The sequence below is a fragment of the Chaetura pelagica genome, unplaced genomic scaffold, assembly GCF_000747805.2.
Source record: "Chaetura pelagica isolate M959 unplaced genomic scaffold, ChaPel_1.0 scaffold17, whole genome shotgun sequence".
In the NCBI taxonomy this organism is placed as follows: domain Eukaryota; kingdom Metazoa; phylum Chordata; class Aves; order Apodiformes; family Apodidae; genus Chaetura; species Chaetura pelagica.
The window spans coordinates 4304130-4331436 of NW_009970726.1; the positions used below are offsets into that span (position 1 = coordinate 4304130).

Sequence of the window (27307 nt, forward strand, 5' to 3'; positions counted from 1 at the left end):
AAACGGGGCTCTGGCGCTCTTCTGGGGCCTGCAAGAGCGGGGCGAGGAGGAGAGGCCTAGTGCGACCCGTGTAGGACTTGGGCCTACGGGTCCGGGAGGGTACGGTGCGAGGGGCGGGAGAGGGAGCTGGGGTCACTTGTACTGCAGTGGAGATCCAGGGGGAGGTGAGTGTTTTGCTCTTAAAAACAAAAGGCATCTTGTTCTTCCCCCACCCCCCTCCCCGAGTCCTTTCTTCTCCCCAAAACTGCTGCTGTGGACTGTAACCTGAGCAGGGGATGGTTTTAGACCCTGAATAACTGGGGTTGCTAGTAAGGCTTAATTTCTGCAGTTGCCAGCTGCTAGGCATGTTCAGAAACCATCAAATACTTAAGCTGCTGACAATAAACTCAATTTTTGTAAGGGGATACTGTATTCCTCTGCTGTATCTACTGAAAAAAAAACCCACTTACTGGGTTGTAAGTCTGTAGAATGCTGTATATCTTGAGATTGCTCCCCTTGGGGCACAGAATTGAACTGTTTTGTTAAATTCTGTGTATATGTATCACTGTGAAGTATAATCTTGCAGTCCAAGGCAGCTGTCAGTGACAGTGCATGCAAATGTAAACATTTGCCACTTAGAAGCTCACACTGCAAACTCAAGCAGGTCAAAGTGAGGCAGAACACATGATTTTTGGTAAATACTTCAAAATGAATTGTCTCATTACATGTGTTGGGTCTCCAGAATTCTAGAAATTTTTTTTATTACTTCTGCTACAGGGTTGTTAGTAGTGAAAAAAAACCTTGCAGAAGTTCAAGGTAGAGGTGAAACTGAGTGGCCTTGACTGTAGTATGGAAGGCACAATCAAAATTTACACAGATTCATTGTAACTTTATGTTTATACTCTTAATACTAAGGGAAACTTGTTCTCCCAAAAGTGCAGAAGTGTCCTATTTACTGCTGAAAGTGTGCAGTCTAGCAGTGAAAAGAAATTAGGTTTTTCTTAACAGCAAATCTTATGTTTGGTGTAATAGTGGGAGAAAATGGTTTGAGTTCTAATTACAGCACTTGTTGCATTAATATTGGTAATTAAAGTTAGAAAGACTAATGCTGATTGCAAGGATAGGAAATGAAAATTAATTAACTTCAGAAGGTGTTTTGGAAAGATGTAACATTTAAAAAAATAACTCTTTCACATCAGTTCTGTAACTCCAAATCTGATGTCAATGCCTGTTCTCTTGTGCTTGCTACAGGCTCTTAAGTACTCATCCAAGAGTCACCCCGCCAGCGGCGGCGACCACCGGCATGACAAGATGCGCGATGCCGCGGATCCTTCACCGCCAAACAAGATGCTGCGGCGCTCCGATAGCCCTGAGAACAAGTATGGGGACAACACAGGGCACAGTAAAGCAAAAAGTGTGCATACTCACAGAGTTAGAGAGAGGGATGGTGGTGAGTTACCTTTAATTAACCCTTATTAAGCAATTACTAATTTATCATCAATATTAAAATTTAGCCATTCTTGCTCAGGTGACAAGTACTACACAAAATGTGCTTTGTATCGTGCTTGGAAGACTGCAGTGCAAGTTTCATTGGAAGCAGTCATTCAGGCATTGTAATGTCTATTAATTATGTTACTTTTACAGGTATGGTAGGTTTTTTTACAGCCACAGAGATAAAGTAAACCTCTCTCTCTTTTCTAAACTGCCAGTCTCACTTGAGACATACTGCAACATTTGATAACATGAAATAATATTCTGGAATTTTCAGTAACAATAGATACTAGCTGTTTTAGAGACTGAATTATTTTTTCTAATAACTTTGTTGTCCTGTGGTGCTATGTACTTTGCAGACTAAAACTGTTAAGAAATGAAAAAAATCCTGTGTTTAGCTGCTGTGTGGAACTTAAAAATCAGAAAATGATAATCAAAAGTAGTACTTAACTAGAGCCTTTCTTGGCAGGTGCTTAGGGAAGACTGCTCATAGTAAAGTCAGCCTCCTGTCTTTTTACAGGGTATTACAGACAGTAGTAATATCCTTTATATTTTTAATTTGGTGTTACTTTCTATCCTCTCTTCTTAGAGAAAGGAAACAGTAGGATTTTCTTTTTAATAAAAAATGGTAACAGTTGCTGTTTAGAAAACTCCGGTTGCTGACTGAATTTGGAGTCATGTTTTCTGTTTTACCAGCACTGTACTTCGTCTGAAGTTATAAAGTGTTGAAGTGGGGAATTTAAAGCTTTAAGTCAGTGTTTCTTTGTTCTGTATATAGATATATTTATTATTGCACTGTTGTTACTTGTTATAATAGTTAAGGTAAAATAAAGAAGATGTATGTAAGTACCTTTTAGGAAATAGTAGTTGCACACAACACACTTGTTTATGGTACCTGAGCATTTTTACACTTCCTATTTGTTTTTCCTTTGAATTAATACAGAGACTCTGTAGACCACTGGTGATGTGATACTATTTTGTGGAGGAATATAAAAGCACATCTTTTGTTAGCACAGAGGTATTCATTATATCTGATAATATTCAAAAGTAAATTATTCTCAGAATTAAATGCATACGCAGGGCCAGTAGGCTCCTGCTCTGTGCTACTCTTCAGGACACAGACGTGTCCTGTATTTCCTGTTTGCCTGTCCAAAGATACTTGTCCAACATATTCTTGCAATACTGCTTAGTTTTGTTACAGTCAGTAATGCTTTCTGCTTCAGTGGAGCTACATTTAGTTATGTACATGTAAAAACATATGGAGAATGAGGCTCTACATGGGGAGTGTATTTGCTTATTTGTGTGTTGGACTTGTTTTTAAGATAGAGAAGACATTCTGAAATTGTCCCTGAGTCCAGCTGGGTATGTTAAAGAATGACCTGAAGCATGGATGTATACAGTAACAGTGAAAGAAAATGAATTATTTGTAGTTTTGTAAGTGGTAGTAACACTATCCCACTATATGTTCTCCTTCCCCAAGCTGTTAACACAGTGGAAAATTTGCTTTATTCTGATCAGAAAGTGGTCCTTTGCACATCATCTGTTGATAGGAGAAGGAAGTAGTCCTCAACAGTCTGAGGGAGATTGCTAGTTTTAAAAGATGAACATTTGTACTATTTAATGAAAATAAGCTATTTTTTTGTTGTGTTGTTAATAAGGTCAGTTTTGCCTCACTGTTACCTTTTAAAAATACATTGAAAGCAACCAAAGTAGTGGTAGATCCTGTGTGTTGTATGTAGTAAACCAAAGCTGAGCAGATTTGAGCAGGCGGATATCAACCTTCATTTCCTAAATCTTTTGTCAGTGTGAATTGAAGGTAGGTGTTAGAATATATATTAAATACTATGGTATTATAAACATTTGCATATTGCTGATACACAAAAGACATAATCTAATAATTTACCATGTTCTCTGTATTGAATCACGCTAAGATACTGTTATTGATGCAGTATTCCCTTAGTTTTGCAATTATAGACACACTGGAAAATGAAAAAAATTTCATTGAAGGCCAGATATGACTGAAGAGTATTAACTGACTTTGCTGCTGCTGCAGTTTTCTGGATTGTTGTCTTTTTATACTCTTCCTGGGGGAATAAAAACATGGGTCTTTTGAGTTTGTTTTTTTTCTGTTCTAGCTATGCATTTAATTTTTTTTTTAATTGGTGATGCTTGATTTGGCGTTACTGCAAAGGTGTTACTGCCTTGTGATGTAGCTGGACTTAACAAAACGAACCTCATTGAAAAATCTCCAGTATTTACTTCTGAACTACTGCTGAATGTAAAGCTGAATTAACCTAATTTTTCAAGTCAGCATTTAAAAAGTCACTCCTATGTATCTTTCAGTGATTTTTGCTCTGAAGTGAAACTGCAGGATTCAGTGGTGTAGCATGCTGATAGTTGGGATTCTTTTAGTCATGACTAGCTCACTTTTTTTTTTGTGGTAAAGACAACTGGCTGAATGTCATTTAAAGATTTAGGTGCACACATATAGAACGTAAGCTGTAATTAAATTGAGTAAAAATTAATAACTCAAAAATGGTAGAATTCCCCCTGTGGATACCTTTGGTATAAAGGTATTTGTTGTTGCAGCTTATTTTTGTAATACTCATAGCAGAATCTTTTGTATTTGTAGAACTGTAATCCGTGGTAAGAAATTCAATTGCTTTCAATTAAGGTTTTAAAACGTGTGTTATGGGTAAGCCCTCCATACAGACACAGTGCAAGCAAAGCATTTTTCAAAGTTGCTTACTGCATGGTTTCTGTGGAAAGAGACTACAAACAGAAATGATCGTTTCTCTGGGGAGAGACTTCCAAGTTTACCTTGGAATAAACACAGTAGAGTACTTCAAGTTTTTGTCACATCCCTGGTTTCCAAAGAGTACTTGTACGTCAAGCATATCAAAAAACTGGTAACTTTCTTCTTGCTTTCAGGCTCTTGTGCATGGGGACATTGTCTCTGTACACAAGTGTTTAAAACATAATGAACAGCTACCCCCCTCAGTGCATCTCTTATTTCTAGGTCAGCTGCTATAGGCAAGTGTGGAGTTTGAAGAGATTAGGGGGTCTTATGAGACCAACTCAAGTGTGAAGTTCCTTAACAGTAACAAACAGGGACTTAAAGCTAGCATTGTTTACAAGGAATGGAATTACGAAGGGTCTTTTAGAAGTGGAAAAGTGTTTCCATTAAACAAAAAAGGGAAGTACAAAGATTTGAGGGCTCTCATGCCTGAGGATGGACAGACTGAGCGCAGATGAAAGTTTTAGAACTTCTGAAACACATATGTGGTGATGGTGATGTAGAGGAAAGCAAAGAGGCCAGATAAGGAGGGTAGCTTTGGCAATGCGGTAAGGGAGATAATGTAGGAATAAAAATTACAAAATGCAACCCTTAGTAGAAAAGTAGGAAAGGATGTTTTTTTCCTTCTCAGTGTATGGAGCAGAATGACTGACATACATAGTAGAACTCTGCAAAAAAAGTTAGTTTACTTAAGCCATGTGCACTCAGTTGTTTCTCATTTTGAAGAAGTTACTGAGTGTTTTGCCGCATTTAGGTTTAAGAGACTTTGTATTGCTCCATGCTGTAATCTTACTGAATTGTTTAAAATAGCAAAAGGAGAATATTAATGTACACAGCATAAAATATTGTGATATTTAAATTCCAGATTATAACTGAACTTGTGAATGTGCTTCTTTTGCATATTTTTTTTTTAATTGGCAATTGAGAATACTGTCAATGCCCACTGTTACTGACTGTGATACAGTTCAAAGATTCAAAATCCTAGTGTTATTAGAGACCAAATCCTTACTTCCTGTCAAAGTAGTGGTGGCAGCTTCTGTCACCAAGTGTTGGCTTGCTTTGTTTCTGGTGGTTCCTGAAGGAGTTCAGAGTCCTCATAGCAAAGGGACAGTGAACAGCTGGAAGCAGAGAGTTATCTTTTTTTTCCTGTCTTAGCAACCCTCACGGTAGGGGAGGACAGGAGGATAACTGCTGATTAAATTAGTGTGATCATTGACCAACAGTCAGAAACAAACTGGGCATTAGGGCAGGTACAAGAGACTGGAAGCTGCCTGAGCAATGTGCATTGGAAAGAGGAAATTGCAGGGTAGGTGAAGAGGGGAAGTCTGAGGGTAATGAAGCATAGCAAAGGGTTGAGGAAGAAGCTGGAATAGATTCTATCTAGTTAGTATTAGGCGCTGTTAATGTTAAAGTAATTATTCATTACTATGAGAACTGTTTTCTCACTGTAACTGACTGTATGGTCAAAGCTGGGATGAGAGAAGTTTGATCACAAATGAGTAGGCTGTCCATGAAGCATGCTTGAACATCCCACACCCCCAACATCCAAGTGTGAAAGGGATGATTCACACCACTGTTCCTTGAGTACTGGCTATCTGGATGGCTCTAAAGGAGATGGGTAGGTGGCTTTTATTTTTTTAAGATGAGTACAATTGGTTTTGGGACCATTCACCTATTAAAAGCTTTTCTCTGGATTAAAAAAAATGTCTGTTGTTTTACAATTTTAATAAAAAGCTTTCTTTCAAGTCTCACTGGTACTAGTACCTCCAGTTGGGGGTGTAATTTTAAGTTTGCTTTAGATGTTTAGAAATTTTAGAAAGTAGCTTTACCTTTACTCAGTATATTTGGCAATGTTACTGAAGTGAGTTTTTGCTACATCAGTTGTATAGCCACTGCTTTGTTTTTTGTTACTCTGCTGAGAGGATCTCTAATAGAAGAGAAATTGGGAAGTATGTGATCATCCAATCACAGTAAAAGAATGTAACTCTTACATGTGCTTTTAAAATTTTGATGTTTAGGTGTTCAAAATTGCTTTTGGAAAATAGTTGCAAAGCTTGCTTTTAAAAAGCATAGGATGGAAGCTAAAAAAACCTAATTTTCAATTATTTGTACTAGGAAGGAATTATTATATTAATATGATGGTATTAAATCTTTATGCATGTAGGTGTCCGGGATCATCTGTTTCTTGTAATTAAGTTTTAAGTGTTTGGTGTAAAGATTAATGGGAGACTTTATCTGAAGTGGAAGTTGCAGCCACTTCCCAAAATTCATTGCTGTTAAGGACTTAGATGTTGGGAACTTCCAATTTCACTTACTGTTCTTACTTTATTATATTTGCTAGCATATAAACCACAGATCTGTAAACAGATCCTTTGAAAGTTTCCCTTTAGGGAAAATCAACAAAAGGTTGATCTGTTTAAGGAAATGCATATCTTGAAGTACTTTAGTAACTCATAAACTTAGGTTTTGGATTGTAACTATAATAATATGTGCAAGTCAGAATAATAGCTAGACCTGGTAAGCTTCTGTATGTAAGTTATTTTATGTTTTAGAAAAGGGAAAATACTATGTTCAAGATTTCGAAAGTTATTTAGGGACTGATTTCTACCTAGCATTCTTAACGTGTGCTTCTAACCGCTAACTGTAGAAATGAAATATGCAGTCTATTAAACTTGTACTTTTGGGTTGCTTTTCTGATGGTGAAAGGAACAAAGCAAACTGTTAGTTTCAAATGAGCTGCTTGCTGCTAGGCCATAGAAAAGAGCAATTTGTAAATGATGTAGCTTTTTTTACTGGGATTACTCTGTATTCTCTTATGGCCCTTGATTTAAGTTAGTTCTTTGACCGCTGTTTGGAGCACAATGGCTTTCAAAGAGAAGTACTGTTTAATTAGAGTTTACATTTGGTTTCCCTGCTGTTTCTATATTCTGTATATATTCTATATTTATTCTATATAAAGTATTGTTTAAGCCAAGTATCATTTAAACTATGCAGAACTTGCAAAACAAAACTTTGCCTCTGTTTTGTCTCTTTTGCTGTACTAACTGTACTGTGAAGAATAATGACTTGATGGCACTTGACCTGAAGTTTTAACTACATATATGTATTAAGTCAGGCTTTTATACAATTTCATAGGCACTTCCAGGAAACAAACAAAACTCTCAATGTACAGATAAATTATTCCTTATTTAGTTCTTTAGTAAGAAAAATAAAATAATATACTGGCAATGGAAGGCAGTTCTCAACACTGATGCTTCTCTCTAGGCTTATGCTTTGTCAGTAGTTTGTTATGGTATAAAAAATAATCCTTTCTGGAATGAAATGTAGCCCTTGAAAAAGAGAAACATTTATTTATGTGGAGTAAGATTTGTTATCCTCTTGTTTTCTCTTGAAAAGGGCTTAATCAGACTTTGTTGTACTTGATTGCAAGTGTTCTTCAGTACTAGAAGATTGTTTCCTTTCTTGAAGGTCTTTAACAGACTTCCCAGACTGTAACAACAAAACTACCCTAGAAAAAGTATTTAAGTTTACTAGCTGTTCCTTTATTCCAATAATATTTCGCTTGTAGTAAATGAATGAGCTTCTTTTTGTTGTTTTACAGATTTTTGGGTGGGTTTCCTTTTTTATGAATGTGATTTTCCATTTGAAAGTATGAGCCCAATCACACAAGGAATTAATATCTGGAGTTTTATATGAACCTGTATCCCTTCAGTGCTTGTGCCTATTTTAAAAATACTAACCAAAGCAATTGTGACTTTGCAAATTTTTGCTGAATAATTTTTCCCGTTTCTGAAATCAGAGCTTTCTGCCTGCAGCTGTATGCACAGGAAGTAATCTTAGAATTATCGTGTAGGCTAAAATTTTAATTTGTTGGCATTTTTGTTGGAAGTGCTTTGTGAAACAGTAATGTTAAATTCATTCATGTGTAGTAAGTGGAAAGTTTGGTAATGAATATATAGGGAACAAAACTGGATCAATTTCTGAAGTGGAAGATTCTAAAACAAATTGCTGATCCTGTAAATTTTAAACACTTCCTAAATTATACAAAGACACCTCTTGAATTTAGTATTTATTTACCTGCTGCAGAAAGTTTTTCTCAGAACTTCCAACAGCAAAAAGAAACCTCTAAATGAAATTGCCTGGAGTTCTGCTATACAAACTTTTGCATCCCCCCTTTTCCTCTTGCACAGTTCTTAATTTTTCTCCCTACTTTCAAGCTTGTGAATAAATGCATGTTTCAAGGCACAAATTGTATTTGCCTACTGACTAGAAGTAGACTAGAGCTGTATCCAGGAATAATGTCCATTTGGAAGGTCTGTCCTCCAAGTTACTAGAAAGGGGGAAGAAATTTTCGAGCAGATGACTGACACTATTCACTTTTCTTACCAGATGTGTTAAGAGATGTCTAGTAAGCTTTTATGGTCTTGAATTACATTTCCATGCATGCAGCAATGTTATATTATGTTTGAAATTAATGGAAAACAAGAAGCCTACATAGCTTTGTTTATTAGACCGCACAGTACTCTGGGATAATCATTCTTTCTATTCCTTATTGTGGCTACTGTAATGAGAAGAGTTGCTACGGAGCAGTATGTGGAAGTTTAATGCTGTATCTTTTTCTGCCCCAATTTAAAAATGTAACTTCTTCTCTACAGCAGAGGTATGCTAAAAATGCTACTAACCTGCTTTTGTCATCACTAAAAAAGAGATGTAATGCAGTATTGGAATGCTTTGTGACAAGAGCAAGGCAGTCAGAGATTCGAACAATGAGTTTCCAGAGCTAAATTTCCAGTGTTTTGAAGGGCATCAGGAATCTTCAGGAGGTCTTTTTTTCTGTTAAAACTTCTGTCATTAATTTTCTGATACATGTCAACTAACTTCTTTGACCTGCTGTCTTGGTAGTTCTTAGCCAGAGTAAAGTATTTTGAGATATTTAACTAAGGAAGTGCTGTTTACATTGTATGTTTTGTAGATCTGATAGATGCCAAAAATATAAGACTTGTCATCATCAAATGACATGATTTCTTAAAAAAATATTTATAAAATGTGCATAGATTTGCTCTTGGGCCTGAGTAATAACAATATTTTCTTTTATCTACAAGAAAGAAATCATAGGATCCTTCTTACACTACCAGTAACTTGATACTGAAAGGCAAATAATAAACTAGTTCAGTGGTACAGAGGTAGTGAAGTTATGTAAAAGAGAAAATGGTAATTAATCTACAAGAGCATGTAAAAGTGGTCCACTGTGTAAAAAGTCACAGGAAGGAGACTACAGGAAGGAGTTTAAAACTTTGTAGAAAGTAGATACTGTGCAGAGCAATGACTCTTAAAACAGATATGAAACTCATGCACAGTTAAGAGCATAAATACTGAGTGCAGTGTTAGCCAGAAAGGATATATGATCAGAGGAATATCAAGTAGGACTAGAGAGATTACCTCGTAGTGCTAATGTGACAGCTACTGGAATATGGTTGCTATTTTGATTCTCACAGTTCAGAAGGTATGCAGAGCTGCAGGTTTTCAGAGAAGAGGCAAGAAAATGACTGCAATTCAAAGTAATGCATTAGAAGGAGAGACTTGAGACTTGAGGTTTATTTGATTAATAATTACAGACAAAAAGAAATGCTTTACTTATGAGTTCTTGAATGTAGCAAACAAAAGGGCAAGATCCAATTAGCTTAACCTAAATATTCAGAAAACAGAAATTTTTGACAATTTTTACCATTAGTAACAGCTGGAATGATTTATTTTTGTAAGTTTTGCAGGAGTGAAAGTTTTGAAACTGGATGACTTAAAAGACAATTCTCTAAGGTTGGTTTAATGCAGAAAATTGAACTATTTGGTCAGAAGTCCACTGATAGCTAAGAGAGTAATGTGAGTATTCCTAGTTAAAATGTTGTAGATTAGTGTGACTTCATCTTGAAAGGGATTAAATATTGTAAATTAACTTTCTAAGTAGCATTCCTCTGATGACTTTCCCGTCCTCCCCCAAGTGGTTGATCGTGGCTCATGACATGTGAGGATTATGAACCTGTGAATGTGTTTTATATTGTGTTGTGTGTTTATTTTTTTTGTCATTAAGAATGTGTTTTGAGTGCTGTTGTGTGGTCAGGTGGAATGGTGACAGATCTATTTGCAGTTAAATTCAGTATTTCCAGATGCACTGGTACAGTTATAAGTTTTGTGTGCTTTTATCAGCACATACTTTTTCTAGGAGCAGCTATACTAAAAACGTACTAGGATTGAATATAATCTAGGTGATCTGATCTCTGAACTGTCTTGCCATGTAAATTGTTCAGAATTTATTTGCAGTTCATTACAGTTTTGACCAGACTTAGCATGTAGAGTGTATTTCTTCAAAGATGATTGCACACTTCTGCTTTAAAGCAGGCTTTTGATGCTTTTCACCAATATATGTGTTTACCAGATTGGATTTTAGTTTGTTGGCCATAGCTACACAGCTTTATTTGGTTGGACAGTACCTTGATTATCTTAAAATGGCATTGCTGTTTTAGACTTGCAGAGTTTGCATATGACAGAACATAAATTTCTTCTTAAAATTCTTGCTTTCTTTTCCTGAAGAACTTGTTACAGAAAGGTTCATGTGCTTGGCTGACATGTTTCTTAGAGTTACTTGTAAGGCCTTTCCCTTCCCCCCTCACCACGTCGCAGCATACCTTTGCTTTTCAAGTTAAATTTGTTAATATGAAAGTTGAAGAGTAATCGATAGCTTCTGTAGATAAAAGATTTCTCTTTGGGATAGAGAAATGCTGTACTCTTTAAGTTGCTGTATCTAGATTACATTTGTGCAGGATAATGTGAAGTGAATTTAGAGAATCCAGAAGCTAAAATTATCTTTCTTTTGTCCCCGCAATACATAGGGTTATGTGTAAAACGTGTTTTTTTTAATTCTGTTGGTTCTCTTACCTCATCTTGTTTACTAGTTCAAGTTTTTGTTTGTGTACTGAGAATTTAAACATATTTAGAATCTTATTTTATTCTCAATTCTAATACAAAAGTTTTTGTTCAACAGAAATTGTGTATTGCAGAACTTCTTACAGAGGCATGTTATAGGCAGAAGCAACTTGTAACATTTAGTAGACAAAGCTTTTCTTTAAATAGTGTTTGCTAGGACAGCTTTCAAATATATAAGATAATGAAGTCAAGATACGCAATGACTTAACCAAATGAAACTGTGGTCAGTGTTTTTTATTTATTTTTTCTTTAAAAATATTAGTGATATTTGTTTTTTTTTTAAATGCAGGAAAAAGCTGCATGTTTCAAAAATATAATTTTGTATGTTTATGTATTTGGTTAGAAAATGTAGTTTGATCAGTTCCTACCTTCTCTGGTTTTAAGAGACAGTGGTTGAAGGCATATGGTTTTGTGGCTCAGGAAATTCCTACTATAAAATTGGTGTGGGTTGTTGGTTTGGGTTTTTTTGTGGGACCAGCTCATGTGACAACATGGAATTCCTTCTACCACTTTCGTACTTTGAGAGTTCACATGGCTAGTTTAATCCGAAATACCATGGATCTTGAATTTACTACTGCTTGCTATTTTACCTTGAAAAGTGTACTTGAAAACTGGTACTGTGGTTATGCTGTGCAGTTGTTTTGTCTTAGAAGCTGCCTGCCAGAGGAAAGCTTGTGAACATGCTGATAAATTTCCATAGAAACAAAATGTAATCAGCTAATACTTAAACATGTTGAAATATACTACATTAAAAAAAATATATTATTATATATTAAATATATATTATTATATTTACTGTGTAATTTATATTTTTAGTGTAAACTTGAACTTTTTTTGTCCTGTTTTGGTTAAGTGAGAAGTTCAAATTTATTTTGTAACTGTATCTGAAGGTTTGAGAAGATTTTAGTGATTATGGTTTTGACAGTAGTGCCCTTTAATCTTTTTATTCTAAGAATCTGAAGATCAGCTGTTTTGTTAAAAGAAAGCAAAATAAATTTGAAAAATCATGTGTAATAATGGGCATGTTAATATTAGATGTTACTAGATTGAAACTGTTCTATTGTGTTAAAGTGCCAATATTGGCACGTTCTTACAGAAAAGATTTCAGCATAGTTAAACTTCCCAAAAAACCCCTCCTGCTTTTTTTTTTGAACCTGTTACATCTGTTGCTGTAGCAATTTCAGTATCCTTAGGAAGACTAATTTTTTTGGTTTTTAAGCTTATTTTTTGGAAGAGAAACATTCTGAATTTCAACATATTATCATAGAATTCTGATATCTTTCTTTAGGCATGTTGGGCTTTCTGAAATTATTTTTAAGCAGCAGTATCTATAGCTCCATCCCAGTTACACGGATTTATTCCTCTCCCTTGATTTCCTAGATTTTGTAAAGGTCATGCTGTTTTATGTCCTCCAAAGCAACAGGCTTCTTCACTACTTTCCTGGGTAGATTTTTTACTGAGTTTGCTAGAGCAACAGACTAATAAATTATTAATATCTATCAGTAGCAAAAATGGAGAAAAAAAAATTATGATCTGTCCTGATCATCTCATTTATTATGTTACAAGCATACTTACTCATTCCCAAATGTGGAGGAAATCTGAATAATAATTTTTTTATTAAAACATATAATTAAAGATACTGCACATGGGTACATAAACTCTTCTGTACAAATTGGGTAATGCACTTCTGTACAGGCTAGGTGATGCAGTTGACTGATTTATTCTGCTTGCATTTATTTCACGTTATTACATTCTTCTGGATGATGGTGCGTTCATGTCAGGCATCGCCGTTGAATGAACTCCCACTGATGTTAGAGCTCTTCTAGTTAAGTAGTGTGAGTAGTTTGCTCATTCACATACCTGCTGCTGACAGGTTAACACAGATCTAATTTTCAAAACTGCTCTTTTCTTTTGGAAGAATACTACTTCTACTTGATTTAATACAAGAAATAATATGATCCTCTTCAAGTAGTGTCAGGTTAACCTCTTTTATTGGCAAAATACTGCAGCCTCTGTATAGTTCTTTTGAGAGTGTTTACTTAACTAGGGAAATAAAATGAAACATTTAAGCAACCAGACATTTAGAACATAGATTTTCATTTTGTAAACATAGCTGTGGCTTCTGTGGAGAGGAGTGTTTTCCTCCAGTGAGGAAATTCTAGGAGAACTCCAGTTGAAAGTCAAAGTGTATATTTAAGAATTTCTTAATGGAAAGAAGGAAGAATTGTCTTGCCAGCTGCTGTGCTTTTTCTACTTAAACACCGTAATGCACAATACCTATATTAAATCAAGCTAAACGTCCAGCCTGGAAATAGGGCTGTGAATCTGTTATATTAAAACCACAACACTATATATGTTATTTCTTAGGTGGATCCTTGCTTCCCACCTCTGCCCTTCCACCTTGGGCCCTGGGACAGCAGTCCTTTTGTGTTGGGTTTTTTTTATTAAAAACTTCTATTTGACCAAATTGATTGGACTGGTTGTTTTCCAGAATGTTACTAGCATCTCTTCTTTTCAAAACCAATTCCCAGTTGAAGATAAAGTAAGCATAAAATTAAAATCCTGGTACATGTTACCTATGAATACTTTAATAAATAAGTATGTTGTATAGCATGTCCTGAACAGAAAGAATAGTTTGTTTAAGCCTAATCATTTCACAGGTTATTCTATAAAAGTGGATTGAGCAATTGCTGTTTCTAATACTAAATATTTCCAAGTTCTATTTTCTCATTTGTGATGCGTTAATTAAAATTTCAAGGATGTTGTGGTAATCTCATAAGACAAGCTAAGTTCTCTTCAACTAGCAAACACTAATAGCACCCAAGCAGTGGTCTTGTATTGGAGTTTGGTTCTTGTCAGATATGGTTATTAAGTAACTGGAGGACAAATAAGGCTTTCTTGTGTTAGCCTACACAATAAACATAAAACTGAATGAGACAGAATTCTGCATGCCTTTGGAGGGTAGCCATACCTGATGTCTCTTGAGATACAAATCTGAAATTGTGACTTACAGTTAATATTTTAAAGGCACGTTTAAAGAGGGAGATACATAGTGTCATTTTTCTTGTTGCCTCTTAAAAAATGTGATTAGGCATTGATTCTGCCACACCTTTTCAGTAAGGATATAGGTGTGTTATATCGGAGACTGGCCTTTTTCAGGACTGCGATAGTGTTTTCTGAGATTTCTTTTTTAACCTTTGTACAACACCATGCACTTGAAGAGTTGCTGATTCTAAATGGTGACATGCTCAACTGAAATGAAGGAAACTTTAAAATGGGATTAAGGTTGCAAGCATTTGTCACATAGCACTACATGTGGTCATGACGAGCTGCATCTTCATCTTCCTTATTTTAAACAGAGTAATGGAAACTTATCTGCAGACGAATTAGTAAGTAATACTGCATTCACAGAATCTCCTGCTAAAGTTCTTTGTCCCCAGTAAACTGTCCCCAAAGTGTAAAAAGAAAATTGAGAGTTGCTCAACAGCATGACCTATTTCTTAGTCTTACTTTTTAGTCAGTGGGTTTTGTCACAGACATATAAGTTGTCATACCTTCCTTAGTTGGTGGAGCTTCTGAGTGGGATGACTGATTTGGTGCTGTTGATACCTAGAAAATGGATGAGTAGTCCCAGAGCTGTTCTCTGGCCACTGCTTTTTTTTTTTTTTTTTTCCTCTGTGTAAGCAGAAAATGTTTTGTATGTCCCCTGACTTTATTCAAACTTCTGTCGGTGATGACCAGTTTATGGTGTATCAGTCCTTCGTAGTATTACAGTGCTGTTTGTAATCTTAAAACATTGGAATACCCAGTTTTTAGAAATTGTGTGCACTTAAGCAACATCCATATAATATCACCAAGGTATATGTTGATAAACATAAATGTTTCTTCCAATATATTTGTCTTATGTTCTTTGTGGAGGTCCTTGAATTAAAATTAAAAATTGTGACTCCCATCCCACCCTTCACAATGTTAAGGGATTTGTTTATCCAGTTTTAGTAACCCTTAAGCCTAATTTTCAGAAAGCCTATGAGCATTTGCCTATTCATAGAATCATAGAATGTTTTGACTTGGAAGGGAGCTTAAAGATCATCTAATTCCAACTCACCTGCATGGGCAAGGGCACCTCCCACTGGATGAGGTTGCTCAAAGCCCCATCCAACCTGCCCTTGAACACTTCCAGGAAGGGGGCATCCACAACTTCCCTGGGCAACCTGTTCCAGTGTCTCACTACCCTCACACTAAAGAATTTCCTCCTAATATCTGGTCTTAAATCTACCCTCTTCCAGTTTAGACATTACCTCTTGTCCTACTACTACCTGGCATTTTAAAAAGTTCCTCCCCAGATTTCCTGTAGGTCCCCTTGAGGTACTAGGCAAGAGCCTACCTCTCAAGCCTGTCAAGGTCTGTCTGGATTGTAATAATTTAAAATTATTGGTAATAATTTTTAAATATCCTACATACCTAATATATTTTTTAGAAATGTCTTGAGTTCTCTACATAGTCTGTTCCTTGGGTTTTGAGATAAAAACTTTGTAAAAGTGGAATTCTCTACCGACATTTAATTGTGTATCTGTTGTTGCAGAGAGATTCGGGGCATCTCTCGGGGCATTTCACAAAAGTGAAATGCTTTTTTGTGGCATACACCGAGTACGCTTTTACACACACTGTTTTCTATTAAAGTGAAAGTTTCTTAGCCGTAAAGTTAGTTTCTACTTAGGACCCAGTATAAAAACCTTAAAATACTTTATTTGACATAACCTGATATCCTCTTCACACCTTTCTTGTTCTGTTTATGAAGTCGAGTTGTTATCTTTGAGGCGGCATTGGACCAATCTGAAGCAGTCTTCTGGTTACTCTAGTTGATCAGGAGTGTGGAAATATTGTTGGCTGAGATAGGATTGTGAATTGTTGTGGTGCTGTTAGACCTCGATTTCCAAACTTCCATCTCAATACTGTATTACAGTATGCTCATGGAACAGCTCTTCATTTGGGTTTCCTGGTATGTTGCTGGAGAGGGCTTGGAAGGGAGAAATTCACTCTATTGCCCATGTGCTGTGCCAATCCACACTGGCTGTCAGTTGTAATATTTCTCATTTTGCATGTCATAATAATTAAGAAGCCTTTTTCTGTATGAAGCTTTTATTTGGGGACAGAAGAACCTCTCATGCACTTTCTTAGAGTATTAGAGATATTAGAGACTTAAATGGTTTTTGAGCTACTGTCAAGAAGGAAAGCATAGTTTGGCTTTATTCTCAAGTGCTTTTAGCTTCTTGTGAGAGGAATGTCTCTCTCCACTTAATACAAATGTGCTAACATTAATAAGTGTTGCAAGATTAAAAAAACTTTTAAATTCACTGTTATTAGCAATGCTGTAGCAGCAGTTTATTTTTTATTGAACATATTGAGATATTTTGGGGTTATGAAGTAGAGAGTTAGGAATATGAGTGTTTCTGAAGTTCGTGGTACTTTTTAAATATTTTCCATGGGTAAAAGTGCTTAAGCTGCTTTTTTCAATTTGATTGATCTCAAACAAAGTAGGTGCCTCAGAGACGTTGAACATGTTGCTAGAAATTTTATCAGGTAATGTGAACCCAAATAGAGGAAATGGCAAATGTAAATCTGAATAAGTGGTTGTCCACCTGTAGTACTTAATTTATGTAAATTCAACTTGTAGATTTAAGTTTTTTAAAAAGTATCTACTTTAGTAACTGTTGGGTCTTTCAGTTTAGAAGCTGGTTGAACCTTGCCTTAATTTAGGAGAAACAGGTGAATCCTTTCAAATGATAACTGCTTATTGCTCTTCAGAAATAAAGAATAACATTTTTACAGGTGATGGTAAAGTTACCCTTAGGCTTTTTTGAAGGATCTGACTTGGGACATTTGATTATTGAATCTTCCAGAAACTCACTGGATCATTTTCTAAGTTATATTTAAGTTGAAAAGTGACTTCTTACTGCTACTGGGAGATGAGCTGAGGGGAGGAAGAAAACAACCAAAATTTATTTAGTTATTTTGCTGTAGCTGTACAAAGGAAAGGAGCAAATTAGAAGGGGTTGGTTGGACAAAAAGAAGTTTTGGACAACCAGTGAGGACAACCCAAGCTGTTACATCAATTTAGACTGAAGTACAACCCTAGGAAAACAGTCTACCTTTTAGCTGCTGGAGTAGTAAGTCACTGGATTGTTGTGTGAGTACTCAGAAGATTGATTTAGTTTTAATTATTTTATTACTGCCTTTTGCTTTCCTTTTTGATGGACAAATAACTGGTTCTCTTTCTAGAGCAGAGTATACTTTTTGCCCTGAAATTAAACTTCAGTTTCTGAATTAAATTGAGCAGATGTAATTAAAAATGTAACCAGAAGACAGCAAATTAGCAAGCTACTGTTACGTTATGCAATGTGTAAGATAACATTTGAAGCTAGTTTTTCTTGCTTTAGTATTCAGTAATATCTTGGCATTCTTTTGAGTATTTAATTAGTAAAACAATACGATCCCTTGACTTTAGTTAATTTACTGCTCCTGGTTTTTCCTTGTAGAGGCGGCATTTGCTTACTACCATTTTAGAAGAACAATTCTATTATAAAAGATACCATACATTTAAAGTGTAATTTTCACCCCTAATTGGTCATTTGTCCCACTTTTGTGTGACTCTTAGTCTGTTTATACTCACATTTTTTATTAATTTCCATGACATTTTGTGTGAATGGGTAACTTGGAGAAAAAGATGAGAACAAGTATCCTGTGAATCAAACATTACAAAAAAGCATAGACTCTGCTGTCCTGGGTAGGAGATTCAGTAGGAAAGGAGAAGCGGGAAGGAAATGAGGCTTTATAAGCTTTTTTGTTCATACAGCTACTGTTGACTGTATAAGATACTTATTTTGGTGGTCATAATGAATATATAATTGGGCAGTACAGTGATCAGGCTAGATTTTCTTTCTCTTGGCAGAGCACTGTTCATTGAACTTAGTATGTTAAAAATTTCTGGGAAATGTTACTGCACAGTTGGTGTGTTCTCTAAGGCTATTGCTCTACTAGAAAAACTGCACGATTTATGTTTTTAGTTGCCAGATTTTATTTCAATACAGCAGGCCACACAAAAATGCAGTGAAGAAAAATTGTGTTTTGTCCTATTACTTTTACATGTGGCAGATAAAAATGGCCACGATAGCCTGTTCAGTTACTGCTGAGGCATTTGGTATTCTGTTGCTATTGTGTTTTGCTCTTTTTCCTCCCATATGCAGAGCTTCAGAAAGTATTCTGCACCAAGATTTTCATCAAAGTAACAAAGATGTTAGTTGAAACATATTTTAGACTTTAAACTTAAGCTTCCCATAAATAAACAGTTCTTAATTAGTTATCCCCATAAAATAGAAAAAAATATTTTGGCCTCATTCAAAAGAGAATTAGTTGCTATTCTTTTCTGTGTTTTAACAAATAATTAATGGCTGTCAGTTGGACAGTATCTGTTATATTGAGGAAGTTCAATAGTGTCAATAGTACTAATAGTGTCTCTAGTTTAATTTGATTCCGTATTAGCTAAGAGGTAGAAAATGGAGTCACAGAAGAGTATCTTGAAATAAATGGAATTAATTTCACTGCTTTTTAGCTGCCTAGTATTTCTTTAAATATGCCTGGTTTCTAGGCACAGAAGACTCTTCCAGAGTCCTCTAGAGGGAGTGAAGGGGGGCATTTCTTTAAGTTCCAGTTACAGCACTCGTTACTGTTGGGGAGTATTTATCGTGTTTCTTGCCCAGCTGGTGAGAATTTCTAAACTTTCCTTTGTATTTTCAGTACTTACACCTTTTATTATGGACAAAAGGAGAGTTAGGATATTAACAAGGTATTTGACTGAAAAGGAAATATAAATGCTCTATATAGGACTGTATAAAGTTAACTATTTCATAGAGCAACAGTATAATACTGTAACTATGGTGATTTTACTGTTTGTGTCTGGCTAAAACCTGAAAATGTGAGTGGAGATGTGTGAACTTGTTTACTGTCTTGGATGTGAGTGGAGATGTGTGAACTTGTTTACTGTCCAATTTCTCAGCTCGAAGATGATGAAAAATAGCATTTTATTTTTTTATTGTTTACTGATCTGGATTGTAGATTATCTTCTGAAGATAACTCCAGTGTGTGTCAATGTTTTGATTTGTGCATTTTGGTTGGAGATTTTATGTTTATGGTACTGTATAATGTTACGAGCTAAAATGAGTTAAATAGGTTAAGGTGATGTATTTGACTCTTCTAATCAAGGAGCAAGAAAAATTATTTTAACTGGTTACAAATGGATATTGTAGTTGCTAGTATAGTTGTATAGGTTTTGGAAAGTAATGAGTTTTATAGCTAGTTCTTGAAAGATGACAGAGGAGAAGGGAGATAAATAATTTGCTTTATTAGAGCACTTTCATCCTTAGCTAACTCAGAATTTCAAGTTCTCTTAATTTCAGAGTTGAAGTGGTGTTAATTGAGACTTTAATTAAAAGTGGTAGTTACCAGAGAAACTTGACTCTTCTGCAAAATGGAATATTTTTATTTTACCCTACGTTGTATCTATTTTCCAAGTCCAGCATAATGTTGAAGCCTTGTTGCAGTTCAAACTGTCATGGATTCAGCACTTGGGATCTGGAGACTACTTCCCAAAACATTAGGGTATCTTGGTGTGGCAGAATCTCAGATCTGTAGTAGACATTAATTCATAGGCTGTTTTTTGAATTGGGTCCCAGAACCTTGATTTAGTTAAACCCTGACTATGACCTGTTCATCACTAGAGATAGGGCTGGTGAAGGCCTGCTCACACAATTGCACCACTAGTTTTATATAGCTGTAGTGCTGATGCCTTTCTTGGCTATCTTCCATCAGTTAAGAATAGCTCTTTCCAGATGTAACAAAATCTCCCCAAATCATGATTAAGCTGAGGAAAATCACAATGATGGTACACTAAACATTTCCATGGGGTGTTCTGTAACTGAATTAAAGGGTTTATAACACAGTATGAATTTCCCTATGGTGCATCAAAGATGTATATTTACAATTGCTAAATCTTTAGGTATGCTAATAAACCTTTTAAAAACAAGTCTTTTTATCCCTCTCTCTTGAAGAAAGCGGGACTAGTAAGGAACATCTAATTGTAAGAGGAAGGGGTGAGAAGGGCTGTAACTGAATGTCTTGAGGGACAGTTGCGTGCTGTCTACCTTATCAAGCCTATTTCTAGGGTATGGACTAATCTTAGTGATCCTGTTCTCAATCTCCTTTGCCAGGCATGCAGCTGGGAGACAGAGCTGATTGCAAGTCACAGCCACCTTAAAATGGCTCAGGGTTAGGCTTGGCTAATGATGAAAAAGCTAGCATACCAGTAAGGTGAACCTCATTTGTTTTAGTGGAAGACCTCCACTTGCAGATGCTCTCTGCATACCATTTTCATTTGGTGGCCTTTTAAAGATCTTGAGCAACTTTCCTTGGCAACCTGAGCTGGCAATGCTTGCTTGCCTGGATTGTCAGAATTCCTAGGTAACTGCTATGTAGGTATGTACCTTTTTTATACGGAGGCAGCAAGGTTAATTTGGTGTTTCGGTTTTGGTTTTTACGTATTATCTTTAAGCTCTCCAAAGCATCATCTGCTTCCATCTTGGAAGCTTCCCAACAGCAAATATCAGTTTGGCAGCCTTTTCATACGATCATTCACTTGAAGTTTGGGTAGTGATCCAAATGTAAAGCAGTAGTAGCATAAAATAAAATGGAGGAATGGAGGTGAACCTGCACCTGTAATAACACCGTGTAGTTATTCTAGACACCATCTGGTGTGTATTTATGGTTGGCCTTTTTAAAAGCCCATGTAACTTGTCATGGCAACCTGAAGCAATCGCTATTGCTGGAGCAGCCCTGACGAGTTTTTATGCAGCTGAGACCAGCCCAGGTAGGGCAGGTTGCCTGATTCAGGGCAAGTCCATGGGTGTGCAGCCTGGGGGTTCTGCTGGGAGGACTGCAGCTCAGCACGGAGAGGCCTAGGGGCTCCTTATGAAGAAACTGCTGCATAGTGGGTGTTTCTGCTATCTGGGGCCAGCTGTAGGTGGGTGTGACTGCTGCAGCAGCTCTGATACTCCTCTCCGAGGTGCTTCGTGACTCAGTACCAGGGCTGGGAACCAGGGCGGCAGGGAAGAGTGTGGCATGGTGGGGGGTTGTTGCTGAGCTGTTAGACCACGCAGGGGCTGAAAGCTGAGGAGTTTGTTTATGAGTTGGATACAGTTGGATTTTAAGTATTTTATTTATTTAATACATATGTCATTGGCCCTTTCTCATGTTTGGAAAATGCGATTCACTGTGGTGGTGTATTTAGACCACTACAGTATTTGAAAATCACCAACTACATCTTGAGTACACTGAAAAAAGTAGTGTTACTGAATCCATGGTATGGGATTACAGTGAATTACTACATTGGTGTTTTTTGAAGTTTTGAAGTGACCAATATCAAACTGTACAAGCCATCTGGTGAATTTTAATCTTTTTTCTTTTAAAAAGGGAGGTGATTTAACCTCATTATAGAAATGAACATTAAGCTGCATTTGCATTAAGCAAAGTACAGAAATACATGAAAAAAATGTAGTCATATTATCTCAGTAGAATTTGGGAAAGATATACTAAAGTAATAAAGACTATTAACAGAATGATTAATACAGAAACATTAAGCAGCTAACTTGCTCCATAATCAATGTCTAAAAAAAAAAATTGTTGGTGTAACTGGCTGAGGAGTATGGTCTTGTAATTATATGTTACTTGCATATATTTATGGAAATTAAACGTCCGCTTTTACAAATATGTATTAAAGTCTACATTCTGGATTTTTCTAATGTATGTAACATGTAAAGTCACATCATGCAAAACAAAATTCAATTTTTGTTGCTATTCACGTGCATCACGAGCATGTGATGTTGCAAGTATTGGTTTGACAAGCTTAAGTTACCCCCATGCTAAATCGTTCCATCTGGGTCTAAGCATGCAAGATACTTTTGGCATAGGACTAATTGTCTCACTTGTGGAAGGTTGTGTGTGAGGACAAGACTTTTTGTGTTGGGTTTTTGGTTGGTTTGGTTGGGGCGTTGTTGTTTTTTATTACTGGTTTTAGCCAAAATAGTGTAGGAAAAGGTTCAGATACTGATGGTTCAGGTTGCAATAACTCGTGTGTGCAACTCAGCCTTCAGCCTTTGTAGGGTACTAAACAGATTAGTCATGGTGTACCTCTTTGCTTTGTGGTGGACCATTTTTCTAACCTGCAGGGTTAGAGGCAGGGAGGAATGCGTTTGAAATAGTTATTTTGACAGTACTTGTTTAGTCAGAATGCTCAGAAGATAGAATTTGCTTTGTCATCTCCCATTCTGCACTGTGATCTATCATTTAGTCATCTTTTCTGTGTGTGGCTCTCAGAAGATGTGGAAAAAAAAAACGTCAGCACATTAACTCCCACCTATCAGTCCACTCAGTGGCCTATTCTTTATTGTAGTTGCCTGTAAAATACAGTCTTTGCCATTTGCAAAGCACTTTGCCTGTGTATTTAGATCATTATACTTCTCAGTAGGCAGAAGAATAAAAAGGCAGAGAGTGTGTTATATTTGGGATAAACAGGTTTTTTCCCTGAAACGCGTGTGAAAATGGTTTTCCTTAGTTTGGTGTGACTTAGGTGAACCTTTAAAACTTAGGAAGAGGAAATCATATCAAGAAGAATGAAGGAGATTTTTACTTGCTTAGAAATAAGGGTTGAGATGTTGAGAATTATCTCATTTTCCATCTGTTCTTTTGTGTTCAGGTGTTTCATGGCAAGGGAGAAAAGTGTTACCTTGAGAAGAATTTGTTAGGGAGGCCAGAAGCGGATGGTGGTTTGAGAAATAGTGCTTTTGATATTCTAGATGTTAATATCTGTATTGCAGAGACTGAGGTGCCGGAAAAGTAATTTATATGCATAAATAGAAGTACTTCCCTAGTACCAGTTACAAGTAGCCTCAAAAAGATTAAGAAAGCAGCATTGCTCCAGTGAACTGAAAACCTCTTTTTCTGTATTTTGGACTTAATGTTGAGGAGGAGATGTCTTTTTAATTTCTGAATGGATCTGTAAGGACTTCTCCAACCATCAAAAAGTATAAGGGCTACTTGTTTGTAGTGGAATGTAGTTTGAAGGTAAGACTAGTGAAGGGACATGCTGCATTACTGTAATTAGAAAGGCAAAGTGAGCTTTATGCTGTGTGAAAAAGTATTATGTGTATGTTCTGAAATACTTCTGCATCTGAACTATGCTGTGGACAACTTGCCCTCTCCCCTCTCCTTTTCCTTTCCACATTCTTAGAATACAGATGGTTTATTTCTTTTAAAATATACATGGTGAACAGTCTTTCTTTTTTCCTTTAGGGACCAGTTACTCTCCACAAGAAAATTCACATAACCACAGTGCTCTTCATAGTTCAAATTCACATTCTTCTAATCCCAGCAATAATCCAAGCAAAACTTCTGATGCAGTGAGTATTTGCTATTGATATTCATCCGTGTGTCAGCTTGTCCATACATTCTGTATTGCATCTATTTGTCTAAAACAGGCGACACGTAGAATTACCTGCTTCACTGAGTTTTCCAGCACCAGTCTTTATAAAGTCTGTAAATCCAAGCCACAGTTGTTATATGTTGTAAAATTATTCTAATTGATAATCATTAAAGCTTTGAGGTACTTGTCTTCAATTTTAAAATACCAGATTATTTAAATGAAGTAAATATAGAGGGAAATGTTTCCCATGAACTTCTTCGTAGATGTAAAGAAGAGAGTATGATTTTACTTATTTAAGATGTGTTACATATTGTGAATTTCAGACACTTTATGTGCAAGTTTTAGTAGTTAGGATGGTGTTTGTTAAAAATGGCACTGAAAGTAAAATAGGTAAATTTCTGAAGTATAGAAAAATTCTGAAAAGCTAATAATTTTTTAGGAAGTTTTAAGATGCAGAAAACTAATGTTATCAATATTGATATTCTTGTATCCTGCTAAACATAGTAATAGATTGTTTCAGGGTTGATGGTATCAAAATAGAGTCAACAATTGCAGGATGCAATAGGAGCGTAGTGGTCAAATCTTTAAACTACCAAAATGAAACAAACATTTAGAGTCAATGGAGAGCAGTGATTAGGGTGCATATGAGGATGCCAAATAATTTTTTAAATGGTAGAAGCTTTTAAATTGGTATATTAAAATTCTCAAGTAGTCTTTTGTCCAACATTGTATTTTAAAGGCTTACGATTCTGCGGATGATTGGTCTGAACACATCAGCTCTTCAGGCAAAAAATACTACTACAACTGCCGAACAGAAGTTTCACAATGGGAAAAACCAAAAGAGTGGCTGGAAAGGTATATGTGTGTGTATAAAGAACAAATATTCTTAAGCTCATTTAAGAGCAATTGAGCTTATCTAATAGATTAAATGCTATAAAAGATTGTGGTCCAAGTCTCCTGTGTTCCTACCCTTACCATGACCTCTGGCACCCATTTTATCCCTTGATAAGGGAAGTATAGTTGATTAGTTTTTTTGGCCTTTTTTTGTTGTGGTGGAATTTTTGGGGGGTTGGTTTGTTGTTTGGTTGGTTTGGTTTGGTTTTTTAATGTTATAGAGTGGAACTAGTAGCAATGGCTGGAGTTTGCCTATCCTGTCTGTAGCAGCAAGCTTTTAATATAGTTTAATTCATCTTGTGTAACTTCACCCATAGAAAGTTATATATTACTAGATAATGTAAGTTCTTGCTTAACTTGTGTTTTCTCTTCTTCAGAGAGCAGAGACAAAAAGAAGCAAGCAAGATGTCAGTTAACAGTTTTCCCAAAGATAGGGATTACAGAAGAGAGGTGATGCAGGCGACAGCTGCCAGTGGGTTTGCCAGTGGAAGTATGTGGTTTTTTTCAGTAATATATTCTTGCCTGGTTTGCATTGCTGTTTTCCAAACTTAAAATATTAAAAATTCCTTTCCTTAGCTGTTTTTGTTGCCTTTATATAAAAAAGGGCCGAAGTGAATAGCACAGACAGCTCTTCCAAATATTTTTTCTTCTTGTAACTTTAAGCCTTTACTAGTGGAACACCTGCTTAATGCTTTTCTTTGTGGTACTCCTTTTTTGCAGCTTTTACTGCCTAATTTGATTATAGGTAGTTATTAAAACAACTTGCACAGTTTATGGTATAGTTGGACTGTTATGATCATTGAGACCTGTCAATGTCACATTCTGAGCTTTATTAATAGAGTTGCAGAAGTCTCTTCTAAAACTCTGATTTCACATCTGAAAACGATAACCTAGTTTAATGGATTATATCATCAGGGTTTTCAGGGGCTTGTGTGCGTTTTTGAAGGATACCTTGACCAGATTCTTAGCAAAGCCTGTCCTGGTGTATAAATTTCTGTTGGTTTTGGGTTTTTTTTTCCTGATACCTAGCTTTAATCTTTGTCAAGTTTTTCTGAGAAATGGTTGTACTATGAGATTCCTTCTGTATGCTGATGTAATTTGGGTGAATTTGTAGCATAGTTATCAGGGTGATTTAAAGGGAGGAGACAAAGTATTAGTCTTCCCGACCTTCGCACTCTGCCCTTGCTTGAGACTTGACAAAGCAGAGATGTATTAAGGGCTGGTTTTCTGTGTATGGTGAAAACATGCTGCATATGCTGAAACATACTGTATCCTACAAAAAAGTTAGCAGGCATGCATATTGCAGTAACGATGTGTTTTGTGACAGGTGAAAATCTAAGAATAAAAATAATGTCTCTATATTTACTTGGTATGGCCCCTTTGTAGTGTATTTTAAAAGTCTGTAATTGTGTGACAAATGCAGATTAGTCACTCATTTATTAAATAGTCTTCTTTAATTGATTCAACTAAAGGAAATTCTTTGTAGTGGCACTCAAGAGTCTTGAAGTGGAATTCTTTGAAGGCTGAGTTCAAAACTTATATTATACTGGATGTTCAGCATTTTCAGTGAGCAAAACAAAAATTGCACAGTCTGTCTCTTCATGGTAAATGTAAGATGGAAACAATAGATTTTGGTTTAGATGTTTTAGCAGACTTCCAAAGTTAACTTGATTATAGCACTTGTTGTAGAGCAGCCTTTCACCAAAACGCAGTGCTTAACCAGAACTCTAAATCAAGCAAAGATCAGAGATGTATTTTGTTAGTGAATGAAATTAAATTTTGCCTTTTTGATGCTAAGTATTGAGGCTTTTTTTTTTAATTGTAAGAAGTTCAGTCAGCTCTGGTTGTTGATGTACGGCTGTATTAAAGTCACTGCAATCTTGGACAGGTTTCTAATTTCATCTTTTTTTTTCTTATTGCACCGTTACTTGGGGAATCCTTTGCTGGGAGGTTTGGTTGGTGTAACTTTTCCCTTTTCTCTGGTATTTCTTCCGTTTTTTTTTTTTAATTGTAAGAAGTTCAGTCAGCTCTGGTTGTTGATGTACGGCTGTATTAAAGTCACTGCAATCTTGGACAGGTTTCTAATTTCATCTTTTTTTTTCTTATTGCACCGTTACTTGGGGAATCCTGAAAAAAAGTGGAAGACAAGCATTCCAGTGACGCCAGTAGTATGCTCCCACAGAATATTTTATCTCAAACGAGCAGGCACAATGACAGAGACTACAGACTGCCAAGAGCAGAGACTCACAGTAGTTCTACTCCAGTACAGCATCCCATCAAACCAGTAGTTCATCCAACTGCTACCCCAAGCACTGTTCCTCCTAGTCCATTTTCTCTACAATCTGATCACCAGCCAAAGAAATCCTTTGATGCTAATGGAGCATCTACTTTATCAAAACTGCCTACATCCACATCTTCCATCCCTGCACAGAAAACAGAGAGAAAAGGTATGTCTACTTAAATTCCTTCTAGTACTTAATAGGATGCATTGCAGTTGTGTTGTTTGTTCAAAATATGCTAGTTCTAGAATGTAAAGATATTTTTCCTGTTTTGTGTGCTTAGGACACAATTGCTGTTTTGATGTGTTTATTCCCCCTTAAACCATGTTTGCTATATGTTACACAGCTTCAAATCGGTGC

The 27307-nt window shown here is 36.1% G+C and overlaps 1 protein-coding gene across 2 annotated transcripts in view; it reads left to right on the plus strand.

Moving 5' to 3' along the window:
• Positions 1 to 1233: 1233 nt before the first annotated feature.
• Positions 1234 to 27307, plus strand: part of WAC (WW domain containing adaptor with coiled-coil) — a 56449-nt gene continuing 30375 nt past the window's right edge. Inside the window, exons 1-5 of one of the 2 annotated variants that reach the window (XM_010006968.1) lie at positions 1234 to 1429; positions 23645 to 23751; positions 24514 to 24629; positions 25046 to 25158; positions 26807 to 27115. In XM_010006968.1, coding sequence (XP_010005270.1) covers positions 1291 to 1429; positions 23645 to 23751; positions 24514 to 24629; positions 25046 to 25158; positions 26807 to 27115 — 784 coding nt within the window. In that variant the 5' untranslated portion in view covers positions 1234 to 1290. The remainder of the gene's footprint in view (positions 1430 to 23644; positions 23752 to 24513; positions 24630 to 25045; positions 25159 to 26806; positions 27116 to 27307) is intronic. The other variant, XM_010006969.1, reaches the window with a different exon arrangement.